The sequence below is a fragment of the Canis lupus genome, chromosome 34 (assembly GCF_048164855.1).
Source record: "Canis lupus baileyi chromosome 34, mCanLup2.hap1, whole genome shotgun sequence".
In the NCBI taxonomy this organism is placed as follows: Eukaryota; Metazoa; Chordata; class Mammalia; order Carnivora; family Canidae; genus Canis; species Canis lupus.
This window is the reverse complement of record NC_132871.1, coordinates 24983156-25007134: the sequence shown is the minus strand read 5'-3', so window position 1 is coordinate 25007134 and position 23979 is coordinate 24983156. Positions and strand designations below refer to the sequence as shown.

The following is a 23979-nucleotide window of genomic DNA, read 5'->3' as shown; positions in this document are numbered from 1 at the left end:
TCTCTAATGCATGTGGAGCAGCAATTGCACCTAAGCAGCATGAGAATGCAGAATTTAGGATGATGGAAAGACAAATCCCCCTAGATCATCCCTTTAGGAGGAGCTAGTCATCTTCTTCACAAAGTACTTTTTAAGTGGTCTTCCCAGCTAAAATACAACCTATTTAAATATTTGAGATGACATTTGCCATTAAAAAGAATCTGATTTTAAGTAATTAAATTTTAAAATGACAGGTGAAAGAAAACAAGAGCAGAATTTGCTTAGCAGTTAAAGGTAACAGGTCCTTCTTGTATTTGGGGAGTGAGCAACAGGGAATTAAGGGGGTCGTGTAACACCCGTGTTTGAAAAGTTGGGAGTAAAAGCATATGAAGAGGAGTGGAGGGAGGGCTCCTCTCGGGAAACCCATATTACACTTCACCTTGTCCTATCTTGAAATAAGCCAACCAGATAATAGAGGATGATTTTAGGTTTAGGGGTTAACATTTAGCTATCTTAAAATTTTTCTTCTTTTCTAATTTTAAAAAATATCATTCTGGAGTTCTCTGTAATTGTACTTTTAAGCAAAGGTGAACTTGCCAACAGAGCTGAAGTCAAATAGAATAGCTATGACTTTAAATTGCTTGTATCCCAAATCATCATGTTTTTAGTCTTACATCCCTTCATAAAAACTAACGTTGAACTAATGCCCTGGTTCAAATGAGGTCGAGCTACTGAAAAACCCTTCGCAGCGTTTCTGCCTCTCAGGAACAATGTAAAGGAAAAGAAAGCTTAATAAGACAAAGTATAACCTTCTGCTTCACTGATGGTTGCACCAGCTAGTTTGCATTTGTCAACACATTCTTCTCGGGCCTGGCCATCTGCAGACAGGTGGCATTCAATGCAGCTCCTGTAAACATTATTCAGTAGAGTTTATCAGTTCGTGTTGGTGGAAAACAGATACGCAGCTGGGATATTGCTCTAATGCTTACTGTGATTCATGCATTAGGAGTGTCTCATAGAGGACATTGCCTTTTGTTGCTTTCAGGAAGATATTTGGGTGATGTTCAAGAGGAAATTGCTTTATTCTGATTCCATTTAGTAATCAGTGTTTTGTGAGCCTGTCTTGATAATAGCTACTACCCTCATTTATTTATAATGATTGCTTCTGGTTGGTTAACTGACAAAAAAATCCCAACATCAAGACACACCTATTTTGGTATTTGATTTAGGTTTTTGGTTTTTACATTTTCATAAGAAAGGTTTATGTTCTAAAATATGATTAGTGACTAAACAAAGTTTGAATTTCTTAACAGAAATGGTCTGTTTTTAACAAGAATTCCAAGACTTCATATATGTCATGAATGACTATTCAAGATTCACTAGTCTGTGATTATTTTGAATGAATCTAAGCCTTCTAGGGGTATCTTCAAAAGCTGAGGTTACAGCTTGGATCCTGATTAATGCAGGCTTTTTAATAAACAATCACTACTTACAGAAAAGTGTATTTCTAAGAACATAGCCCTGGAATTAGCTTCTCTAATGATGTCTATACAGCAAAGTAAAACTCAGACCCTAAATTAATCTTGTGCTGAAAAATCACTTTACAATCAGATTCTGTTTGGAGTAACCCAGAACAGCTAAAGTTTTCTTACACATCATCCTGCCTCTCTCTTCCCCAGGCCACACAAATGTATACTCTTTAAAGTTCTGGAAATTTTCTTTCCACACTTGGGCCGCAGGCCTCCCCCAGTCTCAGCCAAAACTGCACTGCCCTAGGCAAGCCTTCCCTAACCCTTACGGGTTAATTCTCTTGCGATTGCAGAGAAAGTCTCTGCATTCCTTTGTGGAAAGGGCTGAGGAGGAGTAATCTATGTGGGAGTGGGGATAGAAATCTTGTCTGGAAATTGCCTTCGCATTGCAAGTATATTGCATTTATCTAGGTTATATATTTACTTAGAGTGGCTTTGCAGGGGGGCTGCTGGACACTGTGGAAACCCTCAAAACCTCTACCTCTTTGTGCATCTCACTGATGTCTGCCCATGCTAGTGTGGTAGCCCTGCCATATAATTCCACAGCACCCTCTGGATCTTTTTCTGTAACTGTCAGCTCAGATACCATTATAATTACTTTAAATGATGTCTGTCTTTCCCACTAGATTCTTAGCACCTGTGATGGCAAGAACTGTAACTGTTTTGGTCATCACTATATGCCCTTGGCCTACCATGATTTCTAGTGAACGGTACGTACTTAACACCTATTTGATAAATGAATGTATGAATGAATAAATGGAAGAATGGACTCATCTCAGAGCTAACATAAACACCAAGGAGATGAACCGATTCCTCAAATTCAAACTACCTTGGTTGTTAACTTCATATTTTATAAACCAGATTTAAATTCCATCAAATTTACGAGAAGATTAAATAGATAAATAATGGAAGAAACATCCTGACAGGACATTTTACATTTAATTCCGTTCAAATAGGTCTAACCGTGTCCCCACACTTCTCTTGCTATATGTCCAGGCCCAGTGACAGAAAAGTTTTGACCCCTGAAAGGTGAGGAACCACTGGGTGAATATTGATTTTTTTACTTTGTTTACACAGGAAATGCAAATGTCACCATGTTGGGTATAGAGTCAATGAAACTACAAACTGCTTGAGCATGCTTGCCCCATAATACTTGATATACTGCAATGTCATAACACAGTTCATTTGGAGACTTGCTTCATTTGACCTAGAAACGTTGCCCCCACTTCCATGAAGAAGTTAGCTACCAGCCAAAGAAATAGTTTTTTACTGGAAAACAAAGGAAAGTTTTGTTGCTGTTATTGTTCATATGGTATAAAAGAAAACACAACACACAATAGCTGTGTAAAATGACAACCAAAGAGAGGTGCCAAAGAGCATGAGTGGTAAAGAAGTGGGAAGAAATGGAAAGTCAAGATCTCCTTTCTGCCTTTTTGCCTCCGTGAGGCTATAGATAGGAGTGAATCAGCAAGGTCAGGCTATAAACTTCTAAATAAGAAAGAAGCTCATCTGTTTCCCCTGAAAAGGCACCAAATGTGGGTGTCATCAGTCTACCTCCAGGGCATTCCTTATGTGCGGCTGCTATTGTAAGTGAAAGGCCATCCGATGTTATCAGTGTGGGACCTCAGCTCAGCTTCCCCAGGCTTGTCTCCAGCAGAAATGTGACATTGTGGTCCGGGATAATCAGGACAAAGAGGCAAGTGAGACACTGCTGACGTTCACAGGTGGGTTTGTGTATATGGGGGGATGCTCAGAGAACAAACCCACCTAAAGTGATAAGCGCCGCTGCGCCCCAGGGAAGTTGTGACATTACCGTTTAGAGTTACAGGGATCGCCACAGGTAGGACAACGTTCACAGGTCGGGCCGGAGGCTCCGGGGTTCGTGCAAACACACTTGCCACAGACGCAGTCCCCTCGCCCGCTGCAGAGCACCCCGTCCTCCGAGCCGCAGGAGTCGGTGCTGGTGGTGCAGTTGCAGTACTCGCCCGCCCAGCCGGGCCTGCACAAGCATTCCCCGCAGTCACACACGCCGTTATCTGTAAAACAAACAGATAAATGAATGTATGAATGAATGTATGATGCTTAGGCCCCTGATGCTTAGGGCCGCAGCCACTTCAGATGCAAGCGGGGGGCTGCTTTTCTCTTTGCTTTTAAATACCATCAGAAAGACTGAAGAAGAAAAATGAGGAAAAAAAGTGAACGTGTGAGGAGGAGCGGTGAGTGTAGATATATTTTATGGAAAAACTTTGCTAAGTGTGCATATTTATTGATCTGGTCTCTCTCTCTCTCTCTTTTTGATCTGGTCTCTTAACTGAAGACCAATCTGATTACCTGGTGTTATATCAGAGACAGCTCATAGCCAGATGAAATGACATAATCCAGAAGCCTATAATAGCAACTTGTGTGTGTGTGTGTGTGTGTGTGTGTGATTCTGTGTATGTGTGTGTATTTAAATTGTTTTCGCAATTTTTTTTGCTTTTAATTAAGGTGTCATAAGATAGAGATGCAACGCAGACCTGGGTAATGCCCCACCTCTACATCATTCAAGCTGAGTGATCATAAAAGCCTCATCTATCAAATAGAGGGAATAAAATCTTACAGTCGCTGTGGTCGGATGAGATAATGTGTAAATCTTCTAGCTTTGCATTCACCAATTAGATGTCCTACAGGCATATAGTGAGTGCTCAACAAATTCATTTATTTAAGAAACTTTAATTGAGCATATATCATGTGCCGAGGATTGCAGTAGGCATGAAGATACAAATTTAAATAAGGTCATTGAGCTTATAGTCTAGAGTAGGAGACAAGCAAATAAACACTGCCAGTAATAAATACACCACAATGTGATAAGTGTTATGCACACAGAGGGAGAGTTTCTAAATTAGACCAGAGATTTGGGGATGTTTCCAGAGGAGATGAAGCTTGAGCTGAATTTGGACAATACAGAGAGAAGGCACAAGAGGGCTACATGCATTTTAAGCCAAGAAGAGAAGCATAGGTAAATGACAGAAGTGCGTGATCGTGTAACCTCCTTAACACCCACAGTAGTTTCATATAGACAGAGCCAAAGGTGCAGATGAGCTGTGGCAGGAGCGCAGGATGGCGAGGGCGGGGTTGGAAAGGTCAACAGAAAGTCAGAAATCACATCATGAAAAGCGTTATGGGCTAAAGAAAGAACCGTTATCCTGAAAGTTATGGAATTTTAAGTAGAGACTTGAACAAATAGATACGTGTCTAGAAATATCCTGGCATCGGTAGAGAAGGTCAAACTAGAGACAGGAGAACTGGTTAGGAGGTTGCTGTAGCAAACGAGGCAAGGAGATCTGAGGTCCTGAACAGCGGCCAGTGGGAAGGAGAGGAAAGGGGGATGAATATTCAGGGAGGGATATGATTGCTGGGGGGGGGGGGGGGCCTGGGCTGCTCGGTGGACGGTGCAGCTTGTCACTGACCAGGGATGGAAGCTCTCAGCTCATGCTCACTGACTTAGCCCCAGAGCCTGGCACAGAGTAGGGCTTGATTGTTGAACGAATAGATTGTTCTGAAGCAGATGAAGAAGAGCAGCTTTGGGTGGGGGAGATAACGAGTTCATTTTTGGCTCTGTTGAGTTTTCAGGGGCCTCTGGGACATCTTAGTAGGCGGATATATATATATATATATATATATATATATATATATATATATATATACACATAGTCCAGAAGGAGAGACAGTGAGGTTTGAGGTTTGGATCCATCAGAGAGAGATGGCAGGCCAAGCTGTTGTGGGTCGAGTCATGTAGAGGAAGCAGAGTGAGAAGAGTTCCAAAGAGCATCAGCACTTAAAATATGATCAGAGAAGGGGGCCTGGGTGGCTCAGTTGGCTAAGCATCTGCCTCCAGCTCAGGTCATGATCCTAGGGTCCTGGGATTGAGCCCCATAACGGGCTCCCTACTTAGCAGACAGTCTGCTTCTCCTTCTCCTCCTGCTCATGCTCTCTCTCTTTCTCTGTCTCTCTCAAATAAATAACTCTTAAAGAAATGTGCAAAAAGAATCTTACCAGGGAGACTGAGAGGTAGGAGAGCAAAGCTGCAGAAGCCTAGGGCAGAGGCAGCTTGAAGGAGGCAGCGCCTGGAAACTTGCTGCAGACATATCTCATCTAACTTATCCTCTAAAATACAATTGCCTTTTGTTTCTTCCTCAGCAGAAAGGGAAACTTATTCTCATGATAGGGATAGACTTCTATATTGAAGTTTATTCAGAAAAATTAATATGATTTATAAATATTGTCAAGTGAAATGTGCATTTCCTTTGAGAATGCCCAAGTGTATCACTGCATGCAAGAATTACTTGGCAGAAATTTAGAAAACTCTTTCAAGAGCTCCTGTCAGAATTTAGCAACCCTTCTTTCTGCGGGCTTTCCAGAACCATCCACCGTATCACCGCTAATTGATATTCACAAGTAACCAATTATAAAGTACCTGTTCATAAAACCACAACCACAAAAACAACAATAAAACCTTCACAACGGCGTCATGTAGAAGCAAGATGATAACCAAAGATCAAGAAAAAAATTGTCAGGCTCTTTTCAAAGGGATAGATCTTTCTGGAATGCCACTGACTGATAAGTATAAGTGTATAATGGCAGAAAGTATTTTCTGTAATGTCATTTGCCTGTTAGTTTCCCGTCTCTTAGAATCAAAATATAAAAGACTAATGGAATTTGGGCAAGGGAATAAATCAATGGAGCCCTATATCTGTGAGTACTTACAGATGGATGAAAGAAGGTACATGAAAAAGAACATTGTGGTAATAGCCCTTCAGAGAAGTGGCACATTGCAGAGCGAATTAGTTGTAAAATAAGTGAGATCTGCATGAGAAGGGAAGCTGTAGAAGCCTCTGTTGCAAACAACAGAGTGTCTGTTCACAAGGCCAGGGACAGTTTTTATCCTTGCACTAAGCAGGATGCCAGGCACATAGTGGGAACTCCAGAACTTTTAGATAAATTTGAATAATAATACTTCTAGTTAAATTTGAATAATAATACTTGTTATACTTTTAAAACTTTTTTTTTAAGTAGGCTCTACCCCCAGTGTGGAGCCCAACTCGGGGTATGAACTCATGACCCTGAGATCAAGACCTGTGCTGAGATCAAGAGTCGGATGTTGAACTAACGGAGTCACCCAGGTTCCCCTTTATACCCTTTCAAGGAGAAAGAAACTAATAACACAGTGACATTCTTTGCGATGTTGCTACAAACAAAATAGCTTTTGAGAAACAGTAATGATTGAGAATTGTAAAGTACCCTCAAATATGAAGGAGGTTGGCATTAGTGAAGTTTTCTGAGTCCAACTGAAGAAATAACTGTGTTTCCTAAATAGAATCTCTCTAGGGATCACTGTATCTGATACAAAGAGAGGCCCTATTGTCAGACCTTCCAAACTACAATGCACAGATCAAGTCGACTCTTTTTGAGTTCATTTCCATTTGTGTGCATGGTACCAAATAAAGCGAAAGACCATCCACAAACCAGAAGAACTGTGCTGCTGAGCACAGTTCAGCAATTTACACTGCTCCAGAATTCTTTGATCTAAGATTTAAAGGGTGAAATATCGGTGAGGGTAGGATCGCTATCATAGTATGTTAGATTACAGGTAGAATTTTTCTGAAAGGTAATTTCAAATGTTTTGAGCACATACTTTGCTAAAACATTTCTATTAGAGGTGCAATCTGGGGATCTGCCAAGCATATTCTTTTCTAGACATGGTGACAGCCTCTGGCTTCAGGCTGTGTCCCGCCTACCTCTTACAAGAGAAGAGAACTGATGTGGGTTTAGAAACACACCCATTAAATAAGGAAATAGACCTCCAAGTGAAAGGGGGAGAGAAACGTGTCTCCATCTGGACAGACCCTAAATTTTCCACTCTGTGGGGAGAAGAAAGAAGGCAGAGGCACCTGTTGGTAGCAAGAGCTGCTGCAAAGAAATGAAATGGAGGTGTGCTTCCAAGGGCCTCACACGGCTTTCAAAGAGCTCGGAATTCTCTGAGGCTTCTCTTCTCAGGCCTTTTTTCCTGAAAATCAGTCTCTTTTATATGTTCCTGACACTGGGGTTTGAAAACATAACTTTCTTAGTTTTCTTTAAAGATAATGGCTTTCTGTTTTGAAAAGCTGTCTGGTCACACACTGAGAAAAAGGGAGACACTGGGAGCTTAAACTCAGCGGTTAGTTAATATTCCAGTTGTAACACAAACTTATATCATTTTAAAGAACATGAACGCATTTGCAATTCTTCTGCAGATAGATCATACCTAAATATATGGATGTATGTCAAAATGATTCTATAGTAGTCACACTATATGCAATATATCCTTAAATTACAGTGATTCTCCATATGCAAAGGATTTTTTTTTATTTTTTTGTTTTTTGTTTTGCAAAGGATTTTAAAACATACATTTTTCTGCTTTCTAAACATTTTCTCCATCTTAAAAAATTCCAAGCAATGCTTCATTCTTACCTTTTCCATAGCCTTCATATGTCCTTATTCATCTTTATTATACCTGGTGTCTAATCTAGTATCTGCCACATAATAGGTGTTTAATAAATATTTGTGGGATGAAGGAAGGCCCTGAAAGTTCATTTCGTATTTCTGTGTCCCTTGTCCTTGGCAATATGCTCCTTAAGCAGCCCAGCTTTTCATTTTTCCAAAGGAACAGGCATTTAAGAGTTGGGTAAGACACCCAGAAGCCTGATGCTGAAAGGTCTGGAGGATAATGGAGTTCAGATTATGTGCAATTTTTTGGAGTCTGGGTAATAACCAAAGAGAAGATATTTCCATTTTTTGCCTACTGAACTCTGAGGGAACTAACAATGGAGATAGAAGTTGCACTGGCAGAGATCTCACCCCAAGAGAACATAAGAGAGAAAATGCAAGAGGAGATCAGTTACCTTAGGTCTAAAGATTAAGCCACTCTCTTGATCAACAACTATTTATTAAGCACCTACTCTACCCGGACAACTGTGGAAGGCACAAAGGATGCAAAGCCCCCTCTTGATACCCGCCCAGTCACAGCATGAGGTGGATTTAGACAACACCTACCTCCACAGAGCAGCCCTTTGTGCCTCACGCAGGAGAAGTCATCACACTGGCAGTAAGGCCCATAAATGTTTCCATAGGGAGACAAGTGGCAGACACACTGGCCACAGTAGCAGTCCCCTCTTCCACTGCACGAGGGGTGATCAGGGGCCTCCTTGCAGGAATCTGTACTCAGCGTGTCCTCCCCACACTCGCAGCGAGGACCCATGTGGCCAGGGTTGCAGGCACACACCCCACACTGGAAGGACCCGTTCCCGTTGTGGCATTTGGAGCTGTTCACCTCCACTTCTTTCTGACAGTCACAGTTGCATTCCGGACTGACAAGTATTTCCAGGGCGTCCCCCAGCCCCACAGGCTTTATGATAATGTGCCTGCTTCTTCTCTCACAGTTCGGTATACTCACAGTCACGTTAAATGAAGCCTGGAAAAAGAAAATACTAATTATCTTCTTCCACCCACCAAAATGCATGGGAGAAAACAAAGTGGCATGGGGATCAGCTTTGCCAAAAGCATTTATTAGGAAATTTTTGAAAATCACTTTTGAAATTCTTGAAAGGAAAATTCCAGCTTCAGTGCAATAAGATAACTTCTTACTTACCTGAACATATTTTCGACAATTGACTGACCCTGTACTTACTGTGTCTCCCACCTTCATGTGAGAGCATTTCTTTTGGTGTGGGAAGAGGGCCCTGTTGTTACAGATAGCTGTGAAGGACAGGTTGAGTCCTTCCGTGTCTCCTAACACTTCCAGTTCCACCTCAGACCGCAGTTCCTTCAGTCGGGACATAAAGAGTTAAAATCACAACCAAAAAATACAACCATAATAAGCTGTGAATCATGTTCATTAAACTACAAATGAATAAAATGAAATTGCATTTAAAAAAAATCACCATACCATCAATTAAGCAAGAAAGCTAGCAAGACATGCACATACACACGCACACACACACATACACACACATGCACGTACATTTACACACGTCACATTTTATTGAATCTAGGATGCCATCAATTCTAAAACACACCACTATTTTATGACAATGACATTATAACAAAATATCTCAAGATCATTCTGGGCAACATATGAATCAATCCTGTTAGTCTATCATGGCTTTAAAAAATATTTTATCCATTCTGAGGGATTTGACAAATTCTCCAGCCCTGAGTTGCATTGCTTGGCATATAAAAGGCATTTTTTTGCTTGTATCTCAGTAACAAAATTTATTTAATTACAGTCATTCCTCCGACAATGAATATTTGCTTCACTGATACCAAATTTATACTCTGCTGCTCTGTTTTGGTACATTTCTGCATATACAACAATTTTTCATTTCAATATCAAATCATAGTGCAAACTTTTTGAAAATATTTGAAAATGGCAATTAGGCTCAACACCCATAGCACCAATAGTGTATTTAACAAATTGAGGTGACAACAACTTACACACTTAGGGCCGATTTCATACATCTGCAGGCAATGAATACTACATTGTGACTTCTACCCAACATTTGTAAGACACCATTAATCATAAAACATATCCCAATTTAGAGATGTTAAAATGTGGGAGAAACTCTTCCTCAAAATCAATATTGGAATTTATCAACTACCTATTATACAGTTAGAGTCAGATCTGGGGAATGAGTGCAAAAATTTAGGGTGGGATATGAAGATTAAGAGACTGTGTGCAGGGCATGTAGTGTGCAATTTTCAAAAAAGTAGTTAGAGTAGGATTCAATAAGAAGGTGATGTTTTGAGGAAGTGAAGGTTCAGAAAGCATGCAGATATCTGTCAAAAGAGTGTTCCAGAAAAGGGATACAGTCAATGCAAAGGCCCAGAGGCAGAAGCATGTCTGGCATGCTCTGGAAACAGAGTAGCAAAGAGGCCAGAGGCTGTACTGGAACAACTCTCTGTTGAATTAATAAGACGTGAAGTCACAGAGGTAATAGGGTGGAGGAGAACAGATCCGGTAAAGTCCTAGTGGGTGGTTTTAAAGAATGTGATATTTACTTTATGTAAAATGAGAAAACAATTAGGGTTATTTATAGAAGAGTGATATGACTTTACTTAATATTTTTATTTTTATTTTATTTTTTTAAATTTTTATTTATTTATGATAGTCACAGAGAGAGAGAGGCAGAGACATAGGCAGAGGGAGAAGCAAGCTCCATGCACCGAGAGCCCGACGTGGGATTCGATCCCGGGTCTCCAGGATCGCGCCCTGGGCCAAAGGCAGGCGCCAAACCACTGCGCCACCCAGGGATCCCTACTTAATATTTTTAAAGGAAAATTCTAGCTTTCTGTTTTTTTAAAAACAGAATGTAGGAAACCAAAGGTAGAAACGAGAAACAGCATTTAGGAGGCTTTTGCAGTCATTCAGGTGAGTGAAGATGGTGGAGCCAACCAGGATGAAGGCAGTGGAGGAAGTATCTGGATCAAATTCTAAATAATTTTGAAGATAGAACCAGCAAGACTTTCTGATGGGTTAGATGTACAGGAAAACAGAAAGAGGGGAGTCAAGGATCATTACAGGCTTTTTGACCCTAGCAACATGAAGGATGGAATTACTATCAATTGAGAAGGAGAAGTTGATGAAGAATGTTTTAGGAGAGTCCAACGTACGCTCCTGAAATGCCAACTAATTGTATCAACCAACTCCCAGACATCTGTGCTTGGATGTCTCCTAGAAAAGTATATTTAGCGTGGTTGCTGGGTGGCATTGAGGCCCTGTCTGAGGTACATGATCATGAATTTAAAGTGAGTCCGGGGTCAGCCCAGGTGGCTCAGCGGTTTAGCACTGCCTTCAGCCCAGGGTCTGATCCTCTGATCCTGGAGTCCCGGGATCAAGTCCCACATCGGGCTCCCTGCATGGAGCCTGCTTCTCCCTCCACCTGTGTTTCTGCCTCTCTGTCTCTTTGTTTCTCATGAGTAAATAAATAAAATCTTTTAAAAATAAATAAATAAAGTGAGTCCGGTTAGCATGATTGTATGTTTTTCCTTTTCCAGTTCAGCTGTGCAGGACGAATGGACAGTTGGGTTTAAGCAGGATCATGATTGGCCGAGCAACCTTAGTGGAGCCACAAGGGGCATGGGAGCTGAGGATGTGTCTACAGAGTGATCCTAATGGTTGAATTTAAGCTGGGGGCCCGGGCAAAGAGGACACCAAGGGGATGAGGAACTGCAAACAGAGGATAGGATCACTTGAATAAAAGAAGAGAGGGAGGGGATCCCTGGGTGGCTTAGTGGTTTAGCGCCTGCCTTTGGCTCAGGGCGTGATCCTGGAGTCCTGGGATCGAGTCCAATGTCGGGTTCCCTGTGTGGAGCCTGCTTCTCTCTCTGTCTCTCTGTCTCTCATGAATAAATAAATAAAATATTTAAAAAAAAAAAAAAAAAGAAGAGCGGGAGAGAGAGGGTAGAACCAATTAGTTGGAGATCCTGATGGGTTGGAAGAAATGCTAGGGGAAGCAGCAGAATGAGCTGAAAAGGCAGGAAGTGGTGAGCAGGGAATGGGTTTCAGAAAGCTGAGATTATAGAGGAGTCTATTAGCAATGACAAAGTTTAAGGTATGACAGAAAAAAGGGGAACAAGATCATTTTAGAAGCAGAGTTCAAGGAAGAGGCCAGGGTACAGGAAGGAATATGTGCAGACTTAGACTGAAACCATCAAGAGTTAAAGCAGGAGTAATATTAGAGACAGTGGCATGGTGAGTCAGGAGCAAAAGGGGAAGTGAGGGATATGACCTGCAAGCCGGTAAATTTGAAATTAGGAATAGTGGATGACATAATCTGACCAAAATAAGGGAAATCTCAGCATTGGTATAATTAGAACATCATATTGCAGATTTTGCCAGGAATATTTTAATGTGAATTTCCCAAAGAAAGGACATAAATGTATATTTGTATATTTCATCAAATCATTCACTCATTTACTGAGCGTCTACTATGAACCAAGCAAAACGAAACAAACCCAGTCACTTCCCTTCGGAGCTTAAATGCTAATAGTGGGGAGCTTACCCTTGGGAGCAATGACATTTCAGCAGCTTTTATTACATGTTTAAGGAAGGAAGAAAATTAGTGAATGATGATCAAATGAATGCACATTTGGTATTTAATAAGGGTTTTTACGCCAGGACACCTGGCTGGCTCAGTGGATGAGCATATGCTTCAGCTCCGGGCATAATCCCAGTGTCTGGTATCAGGCTCCCCATGGGGAGCCTGCTTCTCTCTCTGCCTCTTTCTGTGTGTCTTTCATGAACAAATAAATTAAAATGTAAAAATCTCTAAAAATCATAAGGGTTTTTAATGTCAATATGGTCCTGTAAAATACTGAGCTGAAGTTCATGGTCACTAATCATCAACACAAATTGTCTACCCCTACCCCACTAGAAGTTAGTCAGAAGTGTTTTATCTTTCCCTCAATGTCTTTCCTTTTTATCTTTTTACAGACTAGAAAGAAATCCAGTCAATGGACCACCATGTTTTATTTTATTTTTTGTTTATTTTATTTTTATGGTGGGGAGGGGCAGAGGGAGAGAGAGAATCCCAAGCAGGCTCCACACCCAGTGCAAAGCCAGATGCGGGGCTTAACCTCACAACCCCAAGATCATGACTTGAGCTGAGATCAAGAGTTGGACTCTTAACTGACTGAGCCACCCAGGTGCCCTTGGGTCCTCATATTTTTAAAGTCCTTTTAGAATATATTTAAAAATAACAGAACAGAAAAATAATGTGAACGAGTGCCAAGATCTATTACACACTTCATTCAGTGAATTGTGACTTTATAATAATAACTCCAGAGCAAGATTATATAGTATAAGAATAATAGACACTTCTTTGTATTTTTGGACAGTAAACTAAGAATGTGAGATTCACTTCAAATGTTTGATGCCTTGATTCTACTACCCTGGAAATTATGTGAGTGATTGGAGATCACAAAGTGATGGAGCATCTGGGTGGCTCGGTGTTTGGGCTTCAGCCTTCGGCTCAGGGCGTGATCCCGGGGTCCTGGGATCGAGTCCTGCATTGGGCTCCCCATAGGGAGCCTGCTTCTCCCTCTGCCTGTGTCTCTGCCTCTCTCTCTCTCTCTCTCTCTCTCTCTGTCTCTCATGAATAAATAAATTTAAAAATCTTAAAAAAAAAAAAAATGAACCAGAAACCCTGACAGAGCGAGCAGGAGCATAGAGGGGGCTGGTCAAAGAAGAGGGAGAAATGTTTTTGACATTTACAGTTTTTTAATTTGCTTAATTCCTTTGAAGATGTTAGTGGCCAATGCTTTTGAGAGTGCCGGGTTAAAGAAAATTGAGTGTGTCCTAATGCAGTGGAGGATTGCTGTGTGATTTTATCTGATTCTCCACATTAAAACTTTAATTACCGCATAAGAGGGAGGATGGTTTTTATAGTATTTTGTTGACAAGCTTTCCTGTCTGGAAGAATTTCAAGCATGAGCTAATGTGGTAGTTAATTTTTGATGTGAGCTAAGAAAACTGAAGTTTCTGAGGATATAAGTTAAAAAGCAAAAACAAAACCCTCATCCTGTAGTTTTAATGGACACATCTGTTATTTTCTTCTCTGATGAAATATATTTGAGAAGAATTACCTTGCTTTCCTCCCTTAAGGTGAGTTTCAAAATTGATGGGGTGTTGGCAAAAATCACTGGGGAGATCTTTTCAAATTATGTAGCTCTTCCTTTCCTTAAAGTTCTCCTAAGACATCTGTGAGAGGAATCTGGATACGCCTATTTTTAAAAGCTTCCCAGATGATTCTGAAATGTTGCTCAGTTAAGGAACCCTGGCTCAGTATATGCTAAGTATTGGCAAATAGCGCATATAGGTCATTTATCGGTGATTTTAAAACATCCGAAGTTAGAATTTTATTTATTTTTTATTATGTAACTGCTGTTTAGAACAAATGTTAGAGCTTTACTGCTTTATAAAAATTTACTTTTTTTCATTCCTGTCCTTAATTTAGAGCTTCATTTTCATCTTCGTATGTATGCATCCATGTGGGTATTTTTTCTTTGTTAAGTTCAGGCAGAAAAGGGAAATGGTACTTAGGAAATAAAATAAAAAATGAGTCAGTAACTGGTCATCTACTGTTGATTAAGTTATGAAATGGGGACAAAGTAAAAGAATATAGCAACCCTATAGCTATGTATTTTATTTTAAGGAAGGAATGCTGTCCTTAGGTACTAATTTACAAAGTCAAGGCAAAAAAAATTATGTCTCTCTCTCTTTCCCCTCTCTCTTTCTCTCTCTCTCTCTCTCTCTCTCTATATATATATATATATATATATGTAAATATCCATAAAAATGAAAAACTCCTTGGTTCTCAAAAGAGTCTACCAAGTGGTGCTTCTGATATGCTTTGGTGTCTTTTTTTTTTTTCACTTTAAGTTATGAAGTAGCCTCATTAAGCCTGTGGAGTTAGTTCTCCACATGGTTCTGCTACTCCCTGGCATTTTAAACTAAATTTTTTTTTTCAGGCAGAGAAGAGGGGAGCTTAATTGTAGCGCTCATGGAGCCTTTGCAATAGAATTGAAATTTTACTGGTGACATTATTATAAAAATAACCTCAACTTTAGATCAGGTTATGATTTTTCTACCTTCTCTCTCACCTTTCAAGAAGAGTATCTGCAAATAAGGAGAACAAAATCTATACTTTGGCTGCATTAATGCAGGGAGATTTTCTTTGGATAAGTACTCTCTCTACTAACAAATCCAAGTGCATTTAACTGCCTAAAACACATCTTAGTTTTTGAATACCACATAAATGCAAAAAAAAAAAAAAAGCCAACTGTAAAATATCATACTTCGTAAGCAGAGATGATCAGCTGGAGAATGTTCCCGGAGTCCTTCTGAAGTAGCCCTACTGTAGCTCCAGGAATGAGTTTTGCATAATTCTGTAAACAAAATAGAATAAGTCAATCTGCTCCCTGTAATCAAGAAACGGTAATGTGGGTTTCAGTCTGCTGGTTGAGCTCACCTCTATTTAACTGGCTGGGGGAAACAGGATCCTGATAATAAACCAGTGTTTCTCCCAAAACTGTAGCCCTGCCTGGTGCTTGTCCTGCACATAAATGGGAAGTGGACTGGCCAGAGTTGCCACTGGGAACATCAAGTGTCTGTGGTTGCCTTAGTCTAGAGTTGTGATTTATATCACAACTGGAGTCAAGTCTCAAATAATAACAGCACTTATATACCATCTTCCATTTGCAGAGCATCCTTTGTCCAAAAAATTCTGAGCATACTACCAGGAGCTATCTTCTTTTTTGTCATTTACAAAAACCCAGGTTCTGCATTGGCCCCTCTCTGCCATCAGATTGCTCTGCAAGTCATTCAGCCCAGAAGTCTTAATCGTCCATTGTTTGGTGGAGAAAATGAGTGAGTTATTTGGATGCTTGCTGTTAACCCCCTTTCCTAGTGGTAACGAGCACTCTTTGAGGGATGTCACCATGTACTGGGGTTGATTAGAATTGATTTCCACTCATCACGATGGAGTCAGTCGGAACCTATCTCTAAACCATCTGCATTCTCCACTTATATCCTTTTCTGAGATGTCATTCCCACTTGCGGAAAACTCACATTAGTTCAGCCACACTTCAGGTATCAAGCATGACCAGAGAATGAGGCACTGCAAAGCAGAAAATTTTCCAGACCGCTGAAAATTACCCCTCCCTTAAGTTCTGTGTTTTAAAACTTATTTTCAAATGAAAGGTTTTCTGAAGTGTATGGCACACATCTCTGTCTTCTTAAATAAAGATTCCCAAGCATACTTGGACCTTTTTTCCTGAAGCAGCAGTCATATGTATCAATATTAACTATAGCTTTATTATCATCAAAGACTTCTAAAATCCATGGGTAGAACACACTCATACCAAGTGGCCCCCAACTGCTATGCTTTTATTTCTTTTATTTGTTTTTTAAATAGTTTCTATCTCCTTGTTATGCTATAAGGTATCACTCACCTACCAATTTTCTCATTAATTCATTTACTGTTGCATTCAATATCTATTAAGCAGGTTTAACATGCTGTGTTATATTAAGAAGAGACAATCACTCTTTTTGGTCAGCTGTGGTCTTCTGAGTTGCTGTGTGTTGAGCAATCAGATGACTGAATTGATTAAAATCGCACATAGAAAGAGAAAGAAGTTTTGAGTGAAGAATTTAGGGCACCTCCTCTAGTTCAAACATCATGATATCCTGTCTTATTCCCAAGAAGATTCAAGTATCTTAGAAGGTATACAAAACCAAGTTAGAATTAATAGGAATTATTGATTAAAATCATGATACTAAATAAATAGATCAGGTCAAGGGGAGCCAAGGAGAGGAACAAATGAAGCCAGGGTGACATTAGAACACCAACACATTCTAGGAGGTCTTAGGCACTTGCTAGAGGTGGGCACCTGGGTTAAGCCTAAGGTTTCTACAACTCTTGTATGGGAAAATGGGTGCTGCTTTTAATTGGTGATTTTTGTAACATTCCACTTATTTCAGTGTTTGTGATCGTGTTTAAGTTTGAAATTGATGGAAATTTGAACTCTTAAAAATGTCAGTTGTCACTCTGCCTTGACACTGCACTTTATTATTGAAGGGACCATGGACAGTAATCCAGGTAACATTCCTCCCATTACCCGACGCCCCCCATCATTGTCGGTTGAAGGTGGGCCCCACTATGTTTCCCTGAGTCAGATAGAACTTGTCAAATATGAGGAAGGCACCGGTTCATTGACTTACCTTTTCAAATAAACACATGTCAAAAGAGCCGTGAAGCATGAGACCTGTGGTTAACAGTGAATACTTAAATAGGAACTTGAATTTCACTCAAGTGGAGCTGGAATGTGTGTAAATTTGACTGGTCCCAAAAGAGAAGGCAAAGGGAAACTTAAAAGCTTGACAAAGAAAGGCTTGGATCTTCTCGGAATTTCAAGGCTCTTAGCTTTGCATGAAACTCCTAGCCTTGAAAAATGTCCTGGTTTCTCCAAGGGCAGGTATAAAGGGTACTCTCCACCGGCACTAGTTCAAGTGGCCTCTAAATTTTGGGTTAATTCTTGGTTTACACAGCCAAATCCATCTACTTCCTAAAGCATAATTATGACCCTGCATGTGGTATGACATTTGGCATCTGGCTATTAGGACAAGTAGTTTAACATTAATCGCATTTGCTGATTGCTACTAGAGCGAGGGTATAAAGGAGTTGGCAGCTAGTAGCAGTACCCTGTGATAACACTGACAATTGTGTAGAGGAAAACTATTAATTAATTTCTGGATGCTGATTCCTCCCAAAAGCATTGCAAATAATTAACTAAAAACATGGAAATTTGGCTTCCTGATCTAACACTGTAAAAAATTATACTTTAAATCCTGTAGTTATTATGATTACTGTAAATATCATGTGTCAAATGCCTTTCTTTCATTACAGCCCTAAAGTGCTATTATAAATTGTCCTGATTAAACATGTTTAATGTTAGAAAAAGGATGGTTTTGCATGCCTGGATGTGATAAATTATAGCACCGTGACTGTAAAAGATAATTCTTGGATAGTAGATATGGTGAACTCTAAAAACACGATGTTTCATGAGCTGATTAGAAATGCCAGATCCTTGGGCTTGAATTTCTAGGGCTTGAATTCCCTGTTTTCTGCCCATGGATTATCTTAATTATGGATTTTTCTCCTTCTCCTGCCACCATGCCACCCAGGAGTTCCTGAGGTTGCTTTTCTCACTCGTGTTTGCAAAGTTGGCTTTTTCTGATTGCCTTAGTTTTCTTAACTTCCTTCATCAACCCTATTTGTTTGCTATGTCCCCATCTCAAAAAGATTTCTTATTCATCCAACAGTCTGTATTTGTTCCTTAGAAATTTCCTGCTAGTCAATGAAGGAAGATAAGAAGTGGACAGGGGATGATTTAGTGGGCAGGCAACATAGGATAGAGAGGAAAGTGCCTGAATTCACACCTGCACTCTGGGCTCCTCTCAGGGTATGTCTTCAAGGTCAGTGTCTCTTGGTGTCTTGCTGCTAGAACCAGCTGTCAGGTGTGTTCTCCTGCTTGGTTGAGGGCAGAAAAACATGCAGGTGCATACCTACCACCTCAGCTATCCACGGACAGACTACTGGTTAGCTTTTTTTTTTTTAATTTTTTTTTCCAAAAGAGACACAGACTAAGGACCTTGGCAGATACTTGGCTGCTTTTGGTGCTAGAAGGGACATTCCTGATGTGACCTTCATTTTTGCTTTGACTATACTTCCTGTTGGGTTCACTCATCTCCAGGTTCAGTTTCTGGGACATGGTTTCATATTAACTGTATCCTTACTGGACGTCTTGATTGAGTTTCTGCCTTAAATGGTTACTTTCCTGGATCTTTCTGACCGACTATTGTGACATTCCTGCTGTGGTTTCAAAGACTCTTCACCACTTCTTCACTCAGTAGCCACCATTTTATACAGGCCATGCTACTCATGCCCCTCATCAGAGAGTGGAGAAGTTGACTTGCCATATATCCGCTAGCAGCATTTCAGTAAAGAATTTGTGTAAAACCAACCTGCTGCTTCTCTTTAGGTTCTATGCTTGCTTAACTCTTTCTGCAAAGCCTCATTATTATGAAGGGACTTTATGCTCAACACCGTTTATTTCCAATACTATATATTTTTTTCCAATAATATATTATTAATCAACATCAGTACTTCTGGTCTTAAAATGTATAACTAAGTGTCTTTTGTTTGCTAAAATACATTTAGTAAAAGTTTGGCTTGTATAGATTGAGAACCTAAGATGTTATATAATATGTCCACAAACATTTTCTCTAATATCTCACATATTTCTCTAATATCTCATATATATGCATATCTATGTATATGTATGTGGGGTCATTACCTTGTATATCTTCAATTAGCAGCTCCTATTAGTCCATTTTTTCTCTTTCAGAAACATTAATGGCAGTATAACGCACATGCACAGCATACAGGTAATAAGTATACAGTTCAATGAATATTTTAAAAGTAAACAAGCAAGTGTAATCACACCAAGATGAAGAAATAGAGCATAATCAGCCCCCTGAAACCCTTCCTTGTACTGCTTCCCAGTCATTACCAGACTAAACACTGTTTTGACTTTTATTACTATAGAAGTCAGTTGACTTTTATTACTATAGAAGTCATTGTATATTACTATACAATGTCATTGCCTTAAGGGTAACAAAAATGTCTTAAGTAGGACACAAAAGCACTACCTATATAAAGGAAAGAGTTGATAAATAGGACTTAACGGTAGGGATTTCTGTTTTGAAATGATGCCTTTAAGAGAGTGAACAGGAGCCCTTGAGTGGGAGAAAATATCTGTAATACATACATCTGATTTGGCACCGGAATACCTAAACAATTCCTACATATCGATAAGGAAAAGACACCTGGAAAAAAAAATGGGTATGCAAGTGGCAAAAGAGTATGGCACAAGTGTTCAACATCATTAATCATTAGAGAAATAGAAATTAAAACCATGACGAGATGCCAGTGTGCACCCACTGGAATGGCTAAAATTTAAAAGAACTGACGATGCTCTCAAGTACTTGCAGGGGGAGTCTACACTGGAACAACTACTTTGGGGAACTGTGGCAGTATCTGCTGATGTTGAACATGAGCCCACCCGATGGTTCACTCCTAGATATAACTGCACAACAGAGACGATCCCACGATGTACGACTGCTCTGAGATAAACAAATGCATAGAGAGGCATTCACTCTTGTTGTCAAGAGGGTGCTTTTGGTAATCAAGATGTCACCTAAATTAAAGAAAGTACAGATAATTCTCAAAGGGTCTTAGATCTTTCAGGTGTTTGGCCATAAGGTATAATCAATTCTTACATTGATTCCTTCTATCTCTATTCCATCCCGTTGGGATGGACCCAACGGAGGTATACATTGGCAAACTCCTCAGCACTCACAGCATAGCCTGCCTCATTCTGAATCTCTCTCCATCCTCAGGAGCTGGTTTCAAGACCAGATCTTCATGAGTCATTCACCAATTCAAGGGGCCTCACAGTGGGATGGAGAGGTCCTCCCAAGCCTCCAGGTCTCTCCATACATCTCCTGCCTTTTGACACTTTTCATCCTCAGAAACCCAAGGCTCCTAGAGTGTCTGTTATTGTGGACATTCTGGGACAGCCTTGGGGAGGTGATGGAAATGCATGGGGTGGAGAGGCCACCTTGCTCTTTAGGTCCTTAGTTCCACATAGTTCTTTGTTTTGGAATGAGCCCACGATGTAGACAGGCCTAAAGGTGCTCAGAACTCGCCTGTAGCCCACCATCATCTGGAAAACACTAATTAGAGCTAACGTTTGTTGTACCTGGCAATCTCATCTCTTTCATTCTTCCCACAAGCTCTTTTGTTTGGGGACCATTATTATCTCTGCTTTATTGCCAAGATATTGAGGCCCAGAGAATGTAGTTAGCTTGCCCGAGGTCATCTAGCCTAGAAAGAGCTGGATTCATCTGGTCTGCTTTGCTCTAGAACCAGATCTGTGAGCCAGGCCATTGACCGTTAAGTGCCTGGCAATGGCTGTTCTGGTCTGGTGATGTCATTGGTGAGCCTGAGAGAAGTTAACAGGTAAGCCTAAGTTAACTGAGTGTTATTAGTTCCAAAGGGCTGCTATAACTAAGTGGCTTAGCCCAACCAAAATTTGTTATCTAACAGTTCTGGAGGCCAGAAGTCTGACATCAAGGTGTCAACAGGGCATGCTCCTTCTGAAACCCATAGAGGAGAGTCTGTCCTTGCTTGTTCCTAGATTCTGGTGGTTGCCGGCAGTCCTTGGTGTTCTTGGGCTTGGAGATGCATCACTCTAGTCTTTACCTCCATCATCACATAATGTTCTCTTTTCCGTGTCTCCATGGGTCTCTTCTCTTCTCATAAGCACACCAGTCACATTGGATTAAGGATCCAACCTGCTCAAGTATGATCTTTTCTTAACTAATTACATCTGCAAGGCCCTATTTTTAAATAACGCCATATTCTGAGGCAAGGGTTAGGACTTCAACGTGTCTTTTGTGAGAACACAACTCAACCCACTACACCCTGCTAGAGTTCTTTTGATTTGCTTAACCCTCAAACTCATAGTTTTAGTTGGAGAAGCAAGTGAGAAGCGAGTACCTTGCATGGTCACAGAGCTAATACATGGTAGAAAAAGGTCTTGACTCCAAAGCTAGTGCTTATTCTGCTCCCTCAGGCCCTTGCTGGGCCAGAAACTAGCACAAATGCCAACTGCCATCAAGGGAGAGGCTCATTAGAAAGCTGGGATAGTAATGCCTTGTATTTATATATAGTGGCTTAGAGATTATAGAACATTTTCTTACCTGGAGCAAAAAGAAAGGGAGTGATAGGGTTGTGGCTATAATCACTTTCAAATGGAAAGGCTGCATCTTGAAAGAAACATAGCAAGTAGCAAAAGCATAGAAGCAAATTTTTTTTTTTTTTGTCCTGGAGGACTGTATTGTGCCATTTATCTGGTCAAAGGAAAACAGCTCTTTGCTGGTGATGCCTTGCTTTTGTCGAGTGGTGTGCTTCTCCCAGAGCTAGGCCGGGCTGGGTTTGCTGAAATAAGTCCTCCTTCTGAAGGCAATCAGAAGGCTCCCTTCCCGTGAGGTCTTTCATTCTTGTGGGGTTTTTTATTCTGCTGGTTCTCTTGTTCATTATCGGTAAATGCAGGGCTCCCAGTATTATGCAAAAGTTTACCCCCAGGCTTGACTGTGTTACTAGGACACCCGAGATTCCACGAAGAATATGTAATTGTTTCTGGCACAAGGTAGCATGAATGTCTGTCTCTGGGTTGCATGATATCTGCTTTGCCTTCAGGCCTTCAATTGTCAGCATTCCACAGGCAGGCAGGCAGCAAAGGGAGTGTGCTAATTAGATCAGGTGCTTGATCTCGAAGTCTGCACCAGCAATGACTAGCTAGTCGGCTTCGGAACTTTCGAGCACTACCTGTCTTTCTCCCAGTCTGCCCTGGAATGTAATTATCTTGTCAGCCAAGGAGCTGTAGCACACAGCTGAACGAGTGCTGGGCCGCAGTGACAGAGTGATAAGGGAAGACGAATGGACCCACCGTGCATGACTGTTCTGGGACAAACAAATGCATGGAGAGGCATTGGAGGACGGAGACTTCGAGAACAAAGAGGCTACACTGAGTATTTGTTGCTGAGGAGACTTCAGATTGTCCCTTAATAAGATTACCTAGCTTTTCGAGAGGGATTGCAGACCTTTGTTGGCAAATGCAAGTCCCAGAGCTTTAGAAAGCGCTTTTGAAATGGGAAGTGATGTTGGGTTCAGGGGCAGCTTATGTGCTTTGCAGACCAAATGGCAAGTAACAAAACTTTGAAAGATGACTAGTAGGAGCACGATGGAGGGGACCAAAAAAAATAGAGAGCAAGTATATATGGGAGGACTGCTAAGGAGGTCTGAGCCCCTGCTACCACAAGGGGGGTGGGGGGATCAGTAGCAGCAGCAGCATCTAGAAAATTGTGAGAGATGCAAAAACTCATTTTTGATTCTTTGAGGACCTTCCATATGGTTTTTCATAGTGGCCAAATCGATTTACATTTCCACCAATAGTGCGGGAGGGTTCCCTTCTCTCCATATCTTCACCAGCACTTGTTACTTCTTGTCTTTCTGATGACAGCCATTCCAACAGGTGTGAGGTGATGTATCACTGTAGTTTTGATTTCTTTTTTTTTAAGAATAAATTTATTTTTTATTGGTGTTCAATTTGCCAACATACAGAATAACAACCAATGCTCATCCCATCAAGTGCCCCCCTCAGTGCCTGTCACCCAGTCACCTCCACCCCCCGCCCACCTCCCCTTCCACCACCCCTAGTTCGTTTCCCAGAGTTAGGAGCCTTTATGTTCTGTCTCCCTTTCTGATATTTCCCACTCATTTTTTCTCCTTTCCCCTTTATTCCCTTTCACTATTATTTATATTCCCCAAATGAATGAGACCATATAATGTTTGTCTTTCTCTGATTGACTGATTTCACTCAGCATAATACCCTCCAGGTCCATCCATGTCGAAGCAAATGGTGGGTATTTGTCGTTTCTAATGGCTGAGGAATATTCCATTGTATACATAAACCATATCTTCTTTATCCATTCATCTTTTGATGTGGTTTTGATTTCTATTTCCCTGATGATGAGTGAGGTTGAGCATCTTTTCATGTGCCTGTTGGCCGTCTGCATGTTTTCTTTGGAAAAATGTCTATTCCAGGTGTTCTGCCTTTTTTTTTTTTAATTGGATTGTTTAGGGTTTTTTGTTTGTTTGTTTTGCTATTGATTTGTATGAATTCTTTCTATATTTTGGATATTAATCCCTTATTGCATATAGGGTAGGTTGCCTTTTCATTTTGTTGATGATTTCTTTTTTTGTGCAGA

General features: G+C 40.6%; 1 protein-coding gene across 8 annotated transcripts in view; it reads right to left on the bottom strand.

Moving 5' to 3' along the window:
- The window catches only part of ITGB6 (integrin subunit beta 6), a 134785-nt gene that overhangs the window by 24149 nt on the left and 86657 nt on the right, over positions 1-23979 (bottom strand). For all 8 annotated transcript variants that reach the window (XM_072811132.1, XM_072811133.1, XM_072811134.1 and 5 more), the window contains 5 exons: positions 15381-15470; positions 9214-9348; positions 8580-8997; positions 3322-3544; positions 789-886 (listed from right to left, as the gene is read on the bottom strand). In XM_072811132.1, the coding sequence (XP_072667233.1) occupies positions 789-886; positions 3322-3544; positions 8580-8997; positions 9214-9348; positions 15381-15470 (964 nt within the window). The remainder of the gene's footprint in view (positions 1-788; positions 887-3321; positions 3545-8579; positions 8998-9213; positions 9349-15380; positions 15471-23979) is intronic.